Source organism: Caretta caretta, chromosome 4 (genome assembly GCF_965140235.1).
Source record: "Caretta caretta isolate rCarCar2 chromosome 4, rCarCar1.hap1, whole genome shotgun sequence".
NCBI classification, from domain to species: Eukaryota; Metazoa; Chordata; order Testudines; family Cheloniidae; genus Caretta; species Caretta caretta.
The window spans coordinates 92,988,096-93,003,556 of NC_134209.1; the positions used below are offsets into that span (position 1 = coordinate 92,988,096).

The window sequence follows — 15,461 nt, forward strand, 5'->3', positions numbered from 1 at the left end:
TTTTCATGTGTATTCTTAACACTGACATGCACATTAAAGCAAATTTATATAACTACAGTGGCTACAGTCAAGAGTAGAAGCTACTGATATGGTATAAACTATATCATAAGCTATAGATTTGTAACTTCTACTCCAGAAAGACTGAAGTAGCTATCTGTTTTATTCACAGTCTCTGTTAATATGAAAATATCGGGTAGTAATAGAAATTTAATTAGAACTTCAAAATGTTAATTTCTGCTTTAGAGGGTGAAATCCTTTAAAAATATTATATTATACACACACACACAAAGGCCAGGTTGCATCAAATAACTAGGCTCTAATCCAGTAAGTTTATTTAAGAATCAAGTACACAAGATGAACGACATTCTCTGGCAAGAGTTCTGTATTAAAACAACAACATAGCATTTTGTGCCATTCAGTTTGCTTATGAGCCCCAGAGACTGGCAAAGTATGAAACTGGCTCTCTGCTGCTACCTTCTATTATGCAATTTAACTTTATCATTATAAATAATGTTTTTCTTAGCACTGAGGCAATACCAAATATTACAACTTGACTATCAAGACTTGACACGTATGGGACAGTGTTGTGCCTTCAAACACAGAAATCATATGCTTCTGTAATTCTCCTGTTGAGTTTATAAGCACAAAGCGTAACTCTAAGTTAGTTTTAATGTCAAATTCAGGCCATATTCACACAGCACTTTATAGCTAAACAATGATGAACTACTTATCTCAATACCACTGCATATCATATAACAGTACAATACTGTATGATACTGTCATGATCTATTAGACTGAGGGTCATTTTTTAAAAATGTGACTTCTGTTAGACACTCCCTCGAGCACAGAGAGCCTGAAAATAAGTACTAAGCCAACGAACTTACAACATTGTAAAATTAGTGTATGTGAGAGGAGACTCAGGCCCACACTTTTCACTCCCCTCCATATTTTGCACACAATTAGTTACAAATAGAGCTGGCTGGGAATTTTTTGATGACACAGTTTGTCAGAAAATACAGATTCATCGAAACCTGATATTTCTCAGGACTAGGATGGAAATTCTCATCAAACCAGACAGAGGGAGAAACCCACCCTAGAACAGCCATCAGCCTGGTGCTTAGGGTACTCACCTGAATGTTGGAGACCCAGATTCAAGGCCCTTCTGAATCAGGCATAACAAGGACTTAAACGAGGGTCTCCCACTTGCCAGCTGAGTACCTTAACCACTGGGCTACTGGCTATTCTGTGGTGGGTGAGCCTCCCTCTTCCTCTGTTTTTTTCACAAAAAAAATCCAGAAGATTTTGGTTTCATCCCGATGTGTAATGGGAAAAATGTTTGAAGTTTCAAATTTTTTTCAAGTGTGAAAACTATATCCTGCACAGCACTAGATACAGGCACAAGTACACACTTTCAAAGCTACTAAGATGAAAATTGTATTGAATTTACTAGACCTAAACATACCATTTAGCGACCTGATCCTGAGAGGTACTGAGTTCCTACAAGTTCCACTGAAAGACACATCTACATCTCCACTAGCTAATGATTACTATAATTAGTAAATATAGTTAAGTAACATGTACCTGCATCCACATCTGTAGCCTGCACTCTTGTCAACAGTGTTTTAGGCTCAGTGTTTTCAAACACTGTAATGGAGTAAGGATCAGCTGTAAACTCTGGGGCATTATCATTCACATCTTCTAGAGTAAGAATAACATTAGCCTTGCAGAATCTTCCTCCTCCATCTATGGCTTTGACTAAAAGATTATAAACTGCTTGCTGCTCACGATCAAGTGGTGCTAATGTGGTCAGTTCACCTATAAACAGAACAACAGATGTAAAATAAATGGACTTACTTGAGTCCCCAGAATTAAGCATCCAAAATGATTTGTACCATGATGTTTTTATAAAATCTTTCTTCTTTTTTACTTACAGAAGCTAAATAACCATTTTCCTTTTGAGGATAATTTTGTCAATGGCTGAGACAACAGCTGCACTACACTAATGAGCCCCATATTGGGCAAAACACGTCAATGGCTGTCTGTTCAGCTTATAAACATTAAACACTGAAACCTTTTGCTTTCTAAAAAATTCCTCTAAAATTGCAATTGACCAAATATGTAGCACGCAAAACACAGAACATATACATCTATGCATACACATACATGGTGCATTATTTGAAAACAAACATTTTAAATAAAAGAAACGTTTGCATCCTTGCTTTAATGAAATGCAAAGTTAGAAGAAAATGTATGACATGTTATCCCTGGAGTGAGGAAAGGAAGAGATGGTCATGTGAAGGTTACAAATGGTTTGGAGTAAGGGAAGGCTTCATTATGTACTAAAAACAAAAATGAGAGTTTTTGCCAGTGATTTGGTAGGGGAGACCTCCCCTTTGCCCAAACACCTAGGAAATCCACAAGCTCCTCTCTCAGGCCATTAAGTTGCAATCCTTGCATGGGGATCCTACCCTTGGCTCTGTCCCTATGGCTCCACCATTTACTTTGCTTTATTTTTGTCACCCTTTGCTTCTGCACCCTGCATTGCATTGGACTGGAGAGTGGGATGCTTAGGCCCTCAAAGTGGTCCAGCTTGACCTAACTCTTGCTTAAGTAGCTCTGAGTGGCATGGAAACCAACCAATAAGAGTGTGACGGAGTGCAGACCACTCACTTAATGCTTCCAAGCAAGCCTGGGGTGGTTCTGGTTCACTCATCCTATTTAATTCCCTGCCACTAGCTGCAAAGCTTTGAGAACACTGGACCTCCCTTTTGCACTATTTTCTATGTGTACAGCAAGATTTAAATCCAGCCAGAGGGTTGGCCACCAGAATCTGACTGAAATGAAACTTGCTATTTTTCAGGTCAAAAGCTATGGTTAGTAACCAATACATTAAATATGAAAAAGAACAATATTTAAGGTATCCTTTTATTCTGAACTTCTTTGGCATGAAGTCTGATAGCAATTAAAGAAACATGACTTTTGGCTTCAAGGTGTTTTATATTTTTCAAGAACATAAGAATGACCATACTGTGTCAGACCAATAGCCCATCTAGACCCAGTATCCTGTCTTCCAACATTGGCCAGTAGCAGATGCTTTAGAGGGAATGAACAGAACGGAGAAATTATCGAGTGATCCATCCCCCGTTGTTCTGTCCCATATTCTGGCAGTCAGAGGTTTAGAGACACCCAAGGCATAGGGTTGTGCTCCGACCATCTTGATGGACCTATCGTCCATGAATGTATCAAATTTTTTTTTTAAAACTTATTTATATCCTCGGCCTTCACAAAATCTCCTGGCTATCCACAAGTTAATTGTGTGTTCATTTCTTTATTTCTTCTCCAAATACTGAATGTTTACTGTTTTCCTCTAAAACAATTTAACATTGAATTAACATTTTAAAAATAAACAACATTTGTTTTTGCGCATACATATTGATTTAAGTATCAACATTTACATACATTTTATTTAGTTGTAAATATTTTTTAAAAGGTAGTGTATGCAACTTTATATGTAATATTATATATTCTGAATTTTACCTGTGTCTGGACTGAGCTTGAATTTTTCTGCTCCAGTGCCATGCAGTGTATAAGTAATTTCTGCATTGGAACGAATATCTGCATCTGTAGCAGAGACTTGCATGATCAGTTTGCCAGGAGGGGCATCCTCTGGAACAGTATCAGTGTATAAAGCCTAAAAAGTTTTAAAGAAAGATTAAAATGCATTAGAGAAGCAATGCTTAATTGGGGAGGGAAAAGAGGACAAGGACAGATGAAATTATCTGCTTGACATTAGAGGATTCTGGAACATGTGAAGTGAACCAGAGGCTGAAACATCTGAAAATGATAAAGACGTGATTTTCTAATTAATTGCCTCACCATTAATAAATTGTTCAGTGAAGTAATTATTTATTACTGACATTCACAAACTCGAGGATTCTGAGTGCCAAGGCACAGCCAAGAGCTTCAAACACCTGAACATCTGATTAATTATTTCCTGATATCCACACCCCTACTGTTGTGAATTTCATTCAACTTCCTATCTCGAGCTACTGATAGGTCATATTGCCCAGGTCTGGTCTGACCTTCAAGGAATTGATTCACCCCTTTTATAAAACAGCTTAAGACCTATAGGTCTCCAATTAAACACAGACACACAACACATACAGGCTTTAAAGACGTAGGTGAGATCTCATCGGTGAGATGGCAGAAGTAAATTTTTTTTTTAAATCAGAAAATCAAAAGTGGCAAAGGATGGCTCTGTCAGCAGGCTTGGGGACATATATGGATTACAGAATTTTAGGACTTTGACACTGCAATTTCCTTGCCTGTACAACCCTTCCACTCCTATCAAGGATAGCTCCGGCACCACTGAGCACAGCACTCTTTTAATTCCACCTCTATTAGCATGTGCACAGCAGTATCATCCTGCCAAGTGCAGGTACCTGGACTTCTTTGGAGCCACACTTCCTATGGAAATCAGTTAGTATCCACTGCCATGGCAGCAGCATAAAGCATGCTCTCTCCTTGCTTTATCTTTGCAATGCCTGCATTAACATGGGAACTTAAGAACTGAAAATCAATTCACTGTCTTCCAGTCCTCCGCATAGTGGCACAGTGAGTTATGAATAGGTTGCTAGGTCAGCCCTATGAGTTTTTAAATTATAGTGAAATGTAAAGAGACTGCCCTTATTCAGCAACCTCTTGTCTTAGTGGCCCAAATAATTTCTTCTCCACATTTATTAGAAAGTCACTTCCATAAAAAAAACAATTTTTCTCAGTCTCTTGAGTGGTCACCTAGGATAAAGAGGATTTTACAATGGAAGTGTACATATACTGAAAATGGCTGCCCATGTAAAATTCAAGCCTACCTTTTCACAAACAGGACTGTTGTCATTAGCATCTAGGACTTTAACCTCAACCACAGCTTTTGTTGCAAAGGTCCCATCAGTAGCTGTAATGTTTAGAAGGTAATTGTCCTTTTCTTCCCTATCCAGAGGTTTTCTGACATAGACTTTCCATTCATTCTGCAAGTTTTCAACTGCAAACTGTCCAAAGGGATCACCTCCTAAACAGTCAAAAATGTGTCATTCAAGCAAAAAGAGATAATGGTACTATTTAGGAGAAAAAAAAAATCTAAAAAACCCCAACAATCACACCTCATGGCTTTCTGTAAAAAAAAAAAAAAATCTTGATTTTTTTTTGGGGGGGGGGGGGGCGGGTTAAAGTAGCATTTTAAATCAGGTTTTATATAAATACACATAAAAAGAATTTAAGTGCATTCAGTATTTGCTATTAATGTTGCCATGGTGATTAATGTAGCATTATAGAGGACGACATATTTAAACAATTACACTAAACAGAAAAACATTTTTAAAAAAATCTACTGAAGATTAATTAAAACTATGTTCCATCTATTATTTTATGGATTTTTTTTTGCTTTGTTTTTCATTGCACTAATTTATTTCAGTCTAACTATCTCCTCCTGTAAATATAAATATCACAAAGACAAAATGAATGATAACTAAACTATTTTTAAACAAGGTAAGTAAAAAAAGTGATCCATTCTGATGGCTTCTGAAACATTTTAAAAATTCAAAAAAATATCATATATGCCCCATTTCAAATATTTTGTAATCTTTTTAAAGCGGGTTACCTCACTTCATTCTAGTTTTATAACTCAAGTTAATATTAAATGTTTTAAAACATTTACCTGTAACATAATAGGTGACTTGTCTGTTAGATTCTTCTGTATCAGCATCAGTGGTACTTAAGATAGCAACCACACCACCAGGTGGATCGTCTTCACTAACTGTCCCTTTGTATATCTCCGCAGTAAAGCGTGGAGGATTGTCATTCACATCTGTAACAGTAACTTCAACCACTGTCATAGAAGACAACTGAATTTTTTCACCACGATCAGATGCAACCACTGTAATTTTGTACTTATCCCGTTTCTCATGGTCAAGCGCTTTGAGGGTGGTAATCCAACCTGTTTCCATGTTTATGGCAAAAGACTCTGTGATTTCCAGTTCTTGTGATGGATCTAAACTATATGTAACCTGCCCATTCAGTCCTGAATCCAAGTCAGTTGCTTTCACTTGGATGACTCTTGTTCCGCTTGGCATGTTTTCAACAACGAATGCTTCATATGGACTGGACTCCAAAACCGGTTTATTGTCATTTACATCTTTTATCTGAATGCTTATATCTACTGAGGAAACAACATTATAACCTTCGTTCGTATAATGTGCCAGCACTGCAAACTGATACCACTTAGTTGTCTCATGATCAAGACTCTTCTCAAGTTTCAGTCTCCCATTTTGTCGGTCAATCACAAAGCATTCATCCCTATTGCTTTCAGGAGTGTTCCCTTTAACTAGAGTGTATACTAATGTTTGATTATGTTCTGCGTGTATAACATCAATCTCAGCGCCAATAGGAATGTCCTCGGAAACAGTATAAGAATAAAATGGCTCTGCAAATTGGGGAAGAGTCACTTCTGGTGGGAGTATTCTAATATAGATAGGAACCACTGATTGTTTTTGGGGAGATCCACCATCCCGGGCTTTAACAAAGAAACTCAGAAACTCATTTTCTAAACCAATTAAACTTTCTTTTGTAGTAATTACACCAGACAAAGGATCAATTTCCAAATTCTCGTTGACACTTTCAGACTCTGCTTCAATGGCATATGTAATGTCTGCATTTGTACCCTCATCAGCATCAGATGCCAAAACTTTAGTGATAAATGTTCCTCTTGGAACATTAGATCCAATATTCACTTCATACTCTGTTGCTCGGAATTGAGGGGCATTATCATTATCATCTGTAAGTATCACATTAACATTGCAAAAAGCAACTTTTCCTCCAGCATCCTTGGCCATTAAACTAATAGAAGTTACTTTTTCTGTTTGTGTTTCACGGTCAAGCTTTTCAGAGGTAAATATTTGCCCTCTCTCATTAGTATAAAATCTATCTTTGGCAAAGTCATTTACAATATGATAAGTGATTTGTCCATAAGTCCCAGAATCTTCATCTGTCACTTTAACTTCAGTCACCAAGGTATGCAATGGAGCATTTTCAGCTAGTTCCACTTCATATTCATTCTGACTGAAAACAGGGCTATGCAAATTGGCTCCAGTAACAGTTATCTGTACCTGAGCTGAACTTCTAAAGACCCCATCAGACACAGACACATTAAGATTATAAAGACGCTTCAGAGTCTGTTTGCGTGGGTTTGAGATGGAGATAATGCCAGTTTTGCTATTAATTACAAAATTCATGTGATCATTGCCTGTCAGAATTGAATATTCCAGTTTGTTTACATCTGAACTGTCTGCATCTGAGGCTTTTACACAGGTTACAAAGTGTCCACGGGGAGCCAGTTCACTAATTTTAGCTTCATAAAGCAGTTGGTTAAATAATGGTGGGTTATCATTGAGGTCAGTTATATTGACAGTTACAATGATGTCACCGCTCAGTGGGGGCATTCCACCATCTATGGCCCTTACTAGTAATTGGTGTTGCTGGATCTGTTCATAATCCAAAGTTCTTGCCGTTAGAATGAGCCCACTGCTGCTATCTATGTGGAAATACTCGTGACTCTTGCTATTATTTTCAACCAAGTGATAGGAAATCCTTCTGTTTGTTCCAGAATCAGCATCTGTAGCACTAACTTGTACAACAGATGTTCCAATTACAGATGCCTCAGAAAGGACTGCAGTATAAGATAGCTTTGTAAACAGAGGATGATTATCATTTATATCTTCCACTATTATATCTACAAACACCTCAGCGTGAGCCCCAGTTAGAGAGTCAGTTGCTCGTATGCTCAGTTTATAGGCAGGATGGGACTCAAAATCCAGAGTGGCAACAACAATTATAACTCCAGTATTGAAGTTGATAGTAAACTGATTGAAAGGATCTCCATCTGTGATACTATAAAACACCTTAAGTCCTTCTGGGCTGTTTGCCTGTACATGGACAACAGGGCTATGCAACTGGATGTTTTCAGGTATCTCTGCACTATAGAAAGGCTTTTCAAAAACTGGCATGGCTTTATTCATAACAGTGATTGGGACTGTAACTTCAGCAGAAAAACTTGGTTCTCCTCCATCTTTTGCCACCACTGTGACAAGATATTCCTTATTTAGCGTGTCTGGTTCGAACTGTCTCTTGAGTGAAATTTCACCAGTGGGCCCAATATGGAAGTGTTCATGATGGTCTTTGAGGTAATAGCGTACCTCTCCATTACTCCCTATATCTTTATCTACTGCTGTAACACGTCGAATAACGTGGCCCACTTCAGTGTCTACTTTAACAGCAGCATAATATGGAAGATTGACAAAAACTGGAGCATTATCATTTACATCTTCTATAGTGACCTTCACCACAACATGTGCAACTACTGATGGTTTATGCTCCTCTGTCACCTCTACCACTATATCAAAAGATTCTTGTTGTTCTCGATCAAATGGTATTCCTGTGGTTGAAAGTACTCCTGAAGTGTAGCTGATTTTAAATCTACTGTCTGGATTTAGAATATGATAAAACAAAGGCTCATTTATTTGATTCCCTACAGCAGTAATGACAGCTATTGTTTTCGCCTCAGTGGAATTCTCTCGCACTACTGCAGAGTAGGAACTCTGTGTGAACTTGAGTTGACTTGCTTTGCTTTCCTTCACATTAATTTTTACAGATGCAGTGCTTGCAAATCTCCCATCAGATGCTCTGACTGTTAATTCATATCTGCTTCTTAACTGAGTTGTATTTTGTACAGTTATAGTTCCAGTCTTAGGATCTATTGAAAATTTGTCTCCAATATTGCCTTCAGTGACAGAATAAATTAGTTGTGAAAAAGCTCCTGAATCAGCATCTGTAGCATTTACGGTAATGACTTTCACTCCTTTATATGTAGGCACCAAAAGGGATGCCTCATACAACTCTTTTGAAAACACAGGAGGACAATCATTGATATCAATTACATAAATAGTAACATTAGCTGCATATTCTGCAAATAAATGTGGTGTCCCCATATCATGTACTTGTACTGAAAACTGGAAAATGTTTGTCTCTTCGTAGTCCAAACTCATAATGGTACGGATGGCACCAGTGCTAGAATCAATGGCAAAATACTTGTGCACAGATGGTTCAACAATTTGATAAACCAGCACAGCATTTGATTCTTGATCAGCATCTGTAGCTCGAATTACTAATGGGATATTCTTGTCAGTTAGAACTACACTGTTAATTGAAGCTGATTCACTGATGATTCCCGTGTATTCTGCCTGCATAAAAACTGGTAAGTTGTCATTCTCATCCCGAATATGCACCAAAACAGTTGTATTAGTCGACAACCCAGCCATGTTGGTTCCCTGAACAGTTAGCGTGTAAAAAGACAAAGTTTCAAAATCAAGTATCTTCTTAGAGATGATGACACCTGAGTTTGGATTGATATCAAAGGCATCACCTACATTACCATCTTTTATCTGATAAACTACAGAAGACTGACTATACGCAGTAACCATTCCAACAAAGCTACCAATGCTGACACCTTCAGTGACTTCTGTAGAATATTCCTTCAGTGTGAATTTTGGTGAGGCATTATCAGAAATTGTGACAAAGATAAGCACTGACGTTACTTCGCTCATTGGAGGATTTCCTTTATCTGTAGCTTTCACCATCAAATTGTACTCTCCTTGGTTACTACAATCTAGTTCTTTTGCAATTCTAATAGTGCCCAAGATTGGATCGATAGTAAAAGAATTTCCAATATTTCCTGCAGAAAAAAAAAAAGAAAAGAAACAAAAAGTTAACAATGAAAGAGACAAAGATAAATGTACAAAAATTAAGAGTCTGTGCCCAACTGGCCATAAACTAGAAGAATGAATAAATGTTGAGAACCAAGGGAGGTATTAATGTTTCTTAGTTTTGTTCTAAAACAATTTCTAGTCATCTGGAATTTTCCTATAAAGAATTGTTAGTACTAACTTTTGTTTTACTGTAAGATACTTTGCTTTAACATAACTGGAAAAGTTGTCCAGGACTAAAATAAAATGCAGAAATGTAGACTGTCTTAAAATATGCCAAGTTTTCTATAACCTTAAAAAAATTACAGGTGATGTTACTTCTTTAAATCAATCTTCTTAATGAGCTCATGGTCAATCAAATCAAAGCAGCCATTAAACATAAAAACATATTTAGGAACTCAGGTTAGTAGCATTATAGTTATATTTCAGGAATTAAAATTAATTGCTGCGTTTTTGGGAAAAAACAGTGCTTTTAATGTGCTCAAGTGCATCTCAATTAACTGTTAATGCAAATATCCTTTAAATCATTACTTCTAAATTAAAGAGTCCTTAGTGAATTAGACACTATGGAATCCCTCAGTAATTGATGAACATCATTCAGAACAGCAATGCACATATGACATGCCAAGTAATACATAACAGCGAACTGACTGACACCCGTAGTAACCTCAAATAGCTTAAACAATGATGTCTTATGTTACCCACGCTCTTTTAATTAGTAGTGGACTGGGTAATGAGAAAGACCACAGAACAATCAGGGGCATACAATAGAATTTCACACAGAAGTTAAAGGACCTTGATTTTGTAGATGACTTCAATTTGCTATCCCATACCCATAGGATTTTACATGCAAGCCAAAACAAACCATCTGCAAGATTGAAAATCAACACCAAGGAAACAAAAACCATGAGAATCACACAACAAGAAACCCCAATAATGCTTTTTGTGACTGACAAAGAGGAGGTCTGATATTTTGCATATTTCTGAAGCATTTTAAGTACAACAGGTGAAACAGATGAAGAAATTAAAGGAAAATAGCAAGAGCTAGTCAAGCCTGTGCAACTCTTAAGCTGAGCTAAGAGAAACAGAAACCTTGCCTTACAAACTAAATTTTGAATATTTAACACCATTGTGAAGTCGGTCTTACGATATGGCACTGAAACTTGGAGTCTTATTAAGACCTTACTATCTAAATTCAAAGTTTTCATAAACAGCTGCTTTAGACAAATCCTCAAAATCAGATGGCCAGGGAAAAACCCATCACACATGAACTCTGTAGGAGAAGGAAACAAATCGATAGGCCAGGAAATTATGGAACAAAATGGAGATGGGTAGGACTTACATGGATGAAAGTCCCAAATAACATAACAAGACAGGCATTGGACTGGAACCCCCAGGAGAAGAGGTGATGAGGCAGACCAAAGAACACACACCGGAAGCAGAACATGGAAACACACAACAGAAGCAGAATTGAAAGCTATCCAAATGACATGGGAATAAGCTAAGACTGCAGCAGGAGACTGGCAAAGACAGAACGTAGTGATGAAGGCATGGAATAGAGAGGCAACAGAGAGAGAACTAGAGCAAAAATTTCTCCCCTAAATTGCTACTAATTAATAGGCTATACCCTGTGCTAAAAATGACAGCTTTCTGAATATTACCAGCTGCAATTTGATATAGAACAGTTGAAAACAAGTTGTTATGAATAAGCCCTTTACAAGTAAAGAAACTGTAACGGATTTTGCAGCCTGTAAGATTTCAACACATGCACTGAATTAGACTAGAATTTGTGGTTCCTCAAAAGTTTAATTAAAGAACAAATATAGCAACTATTACTAAAATCATGTTCTCAACAGGGAAATATTTTATTTAAAATGTTTGAATTATGCAGATGAGTGGGCAGTTGATATTTTCTTTTCTGTTAGTTAAGGCTCTAAGCACAGTGGTGTTCTTAGAATATCCCATTACAAATCCCATCAGCCATTACAAGCATTTAAGGAATGTTCATTCCATATGCTTAGGATATCAGCCATAATGCTTTAACTTCCCAGTAGTTGACAATTCTATAAAAAAAACTAAGCTAAGAAAGATAAAGTTTAATATTTACTCCCACAAAAATCTGGAGAGACTTGAGAGGGCAGGGGAAGGAAGGGATGAAAGAGAAAGAGAGAATACTCAAACTCTTTTCTTGAAATGCTTTGGCATTCATAAAATGGAATGCACTGTTTATCCAGGTAAGTCAAGAATAGAGTTACATGAACACTTACATATTGCCTTAGGAAATATGTAATATTTCCACAAATAGAAAACAACTGATACATTTAAAGGAGTTTATCATGTTTACTGGTTTTCCTCCTTAGAGTATCAAATTTATTTAAAAAATTATGAAAATAAAGCATGTATTATATTATAGTTGCAATGGCTTTTCATATTTGAATGAAATTTCAGCAATAAGAGTCTCTTTTTTAATATAATAATGAATCTGTATGGTTTAAAAATCCTTTTATGGCTGGGACAAATCATAAGGTATAATTGTCACTTGCAAAATCACATAGTTTTTGTATTTTTTATACTTTTTAATAAAGTTTCTGATGCTTGATACTGACTTTTGTTTTATAACATTTTGTAAAGCTAAAAAATAAATTTAACTCCTTTTCTAATGGTGGGTTTTTTTTAAATTGGTAACATAAACGCAGAGCATGTTCATTTTGCAACATGTATAGTTGGTTCAGGTGCTTGGCAAGGGGATATGGAGCCATTCATATCTAATTCACTGGTGTGACCAAAAGTCATTACCAACTGGCAGATGCTTGGTAGTCCAAATAAAATGAGGTAGTGATTTCAGTCTGGCTCCTGTGGTATTTATTCACTTCTTAAAGCTACCTATCATTGCCACTTGTGGGCACCTTAGGAAAGATGCCAACAAGACAAGCATTGGAATGAAGAAGCATGAAAAGTGAACTACCACCACCAATGATCTCTCCATGTAAGGGATGAGAAACACTGGCGAGTCGGGTATGGGATGCTGTTCATACTTTCATTACTTTGTGGATAAATGGAAGACCCCATTTTCTAATGCTTAGAAATCAAGTGCAATTAATTAATTAACTAACAGAATGAACAAGGTAATGTATTAAAGAGATACTGTGAGGTTAAAAATAAGTGGCCGAATCCTAGATTCCATTGTGGCTGCTTTGCACTGGTTTGCCAGCACAAAGCAGTTGCAAACCCAAGTTAACAGGTTACCCAAGGACTCCCTTCCATCAAGGACAATCCTCAGGTGGTGTAGGGCTACCTGATAGCAAACTCCCACCCCTTTTTAAACCACCTAGTAATGGGTCATAGCTTGGGAGCCGCTACATCTCCTAGACTGGAACCAGGCAGTGCTCCATGGATTGCAGGAACATGAAGGTGATTTAAAGTGAACTTTCTGTACCCCTCCCTCCATGCTGTACCATATATCAATGAACCAGATCCAAGAGTCTGGCCTAATATTTTTAAAATTAAAACATTTACTTATCTATTTTACAAAATACATCAGATAATAAAATCAAAACGTATTTAAAATCTAATTTACTGTTCACTAATTATAATGTTTATGCTCTTTTAAGAGTAACTTTTTTTTCAATTTTCTCCACTGGGAGAACAAAAAACAGATGAGTCAGTTTCACGTTGATTTCTATTTGGTTTCTAGTCATTTTCACTTTGAGGTTCTCAAGCAGCAGCCAAATGAAATAATGTTTAGGATTTAATATGTCCATTTGAATTTGTGTTTTTTTAAAACATTATAGAAACATTTATATTGACCTTTGATTCTATAATGGCTTATTTTTACATACTTACATTTCAAGTCAACGATGACCAAAGTAAATTTTAAACTATATAGAGGACTTACGAGACTGTGGATATACCTGATTCAATAGAGTACACAATTTCTGCATTTTTCCCTTTGTCTTTGTCTAATGCTGTTACTTGGAGTACCGCTGACCCAACAGCTGCTGACTCATATACCCGTCCTTCGTAGGGAAAGCTGGTGAACCACGGAGCATGATCATTTGTGTCACTAACATTAATGACAATTCTAGCAAAATTGCGTTTGACAGGAACATCTTGATCTCGTACCTAAAACGATGAACACATTATTAATAATTAGCAGCAAGCTTTATTTATACTACTACTAATCCAATTTCTGAGAGAACTATTACGAATTTAGGCCTCGATCCTTACCATTTAAATAAATGGGACTACTCAAAGAGAGTAAAAGTTAAACACATTTGTAAATTTCGCCAAGATCAGGACCTAAATGTATATCAAAAGCATTCTAACTGTAATGTGAAAAAGGTAAACATGTTATCTGCTGCAGAGTAACAGGTAGGCTTGTTTACCATCACTGTAAGTATATGTTGGTGGATGGTCTCATGGTCCAATTTTTCAGAAGTATAAAGAGAGCCCGTTCCAGGATCCAAACGAAATTTCTTGAGACTGATGGGATCAATGCTACTCTGCATTGTATAAATTAGTTTATTCTTCTCATCCCTGTCGGTGGCACTGACTTGCAAAATTTCTGTCTCTGGCACTGTGTCCTCAGGTATAATGACTTCATATTTTGAGGTGGAAAACTGAGGTCTGTGGTCATTTGTATCTATCACTTTGATGTATACCTGAAACGACACAATGGAAAAAAAGATTATGTTGATAAATATTGGTGAAAATAAAGAAGAAAACAGGACACTCAGGAATTATGGAGGAGGAAAAAAAAAAAAAAAGATGTACAGAATAAATCCAGAAGTCCAGACAGTTAAAAATCTTTAAGAGGAGGTCTCTTAAATGGAAACCATTCATGTATACTGTACAATTAAAAGAATGTTTACTTATTTTACAGTAACTGCGGTTCTTTGATATGTTGTAGTCAGTGTGGATCGTGCTGTAGGTGTTCATATGTCTTATTGGAAGAATCCCATCGGGAAACTATGTCCAGATTCCACGCTCTTTGCGCTGCCAGAGCAATGCAATGCAATGCAATGCAATGGGGACAGAGCAGGGCACAGTACCTGGCTCAAAGTATCTCAAAACACTGTGCAAAGTACTGAGTTAAATATCAGCAGTGCTATGATTGTGTAAGCAAATATAGCAGCTCAACATTCATTCCCAAAGCCATTAACATTAGAAAAAATGGTTACCTACTTTTTCATAACTCTTCTTCTAGATGTGTTGCTCATGTCCATTCCATTCTAGGTGTGCACACACATCCACATGCATGGCCGTTGGGAGTATTTTGGCTTAGTGGTATCCCTAGGGTTGGCTATGGCACCCCCTTGAGTGCTGCACTTATGCCTCGGTATATCAGGCACCGCCGGTCCTACGCCATCTCAGTTCCTTCTTGCCGGCAACTCTGATAGAGGGGTAGGAGGTCGGATAATGGAATGGACATGAGCAACACACCTCAAAGAGCAACAAAATGTTCAACCTACGAAAAGGTAGGTAATAGTTTTTTCTTCGAGTGCTTGCTCACGTTGATTCCATTTTAGGTGACTCACAAGCAGTGTCCATGGAGCTGGGCTCAGAGTTCATGGTCATGCAGTTTGCAGCACTGCTCCGCCAAAGCCAGCACCGTCTCGAGCTTGTTGGGTAAGTGCATAATGAAATGCAAAT

The 15,461-nt window shown here is 37.1% G+C and overlaps 1 protein-coding gene across 5 annotated transcripts in view; it reads right to left on the bottom strand.

The window, feature by feature from the left end:
* The window catches only part of FAT1 (FAT atypical cadherin 1), a 147,638-nt gene that overhangs the window by 23,903 nt on the left and 108,274 nt on the right, over positions 1–15,461 (bottom strand). For all 5 annotated transcript variants that reach the window (XR_007356394.2, XM_048848091.2, XM_048848093.2 and 2 more), the window contains exons 8-13: positions 14,195–14,470; positions 13,721–13,931; positions 5,711–9,778; positions 4,869–5,065; positions 3,538–3,691; positions 1,582–1,815 (exon numbers count right to left, since the gene is read on the bottom strand). Coding sequence is in view for 4 of the 5 variants with exons in the window: in XM_048848091.2 (XP_048704048.2) it covers positions 1,582–1,815; positions 3,538–3,691; positions 4,869–5,065; positions 5,711–9,778; positions 13,721–13,931; positions 14,195–14,470 (5,140 nt within the window). In the remaining variant the exon portion in view is untranslated. The remainder of the gene's footprint in view (positions 1–1,581; positions 1,816–3,537; positions 3,692–4,868; positions 5,066–5,710; positions 9,779–13,720; positions 13,932–14,194; positions 14,471–15,461) is intronic.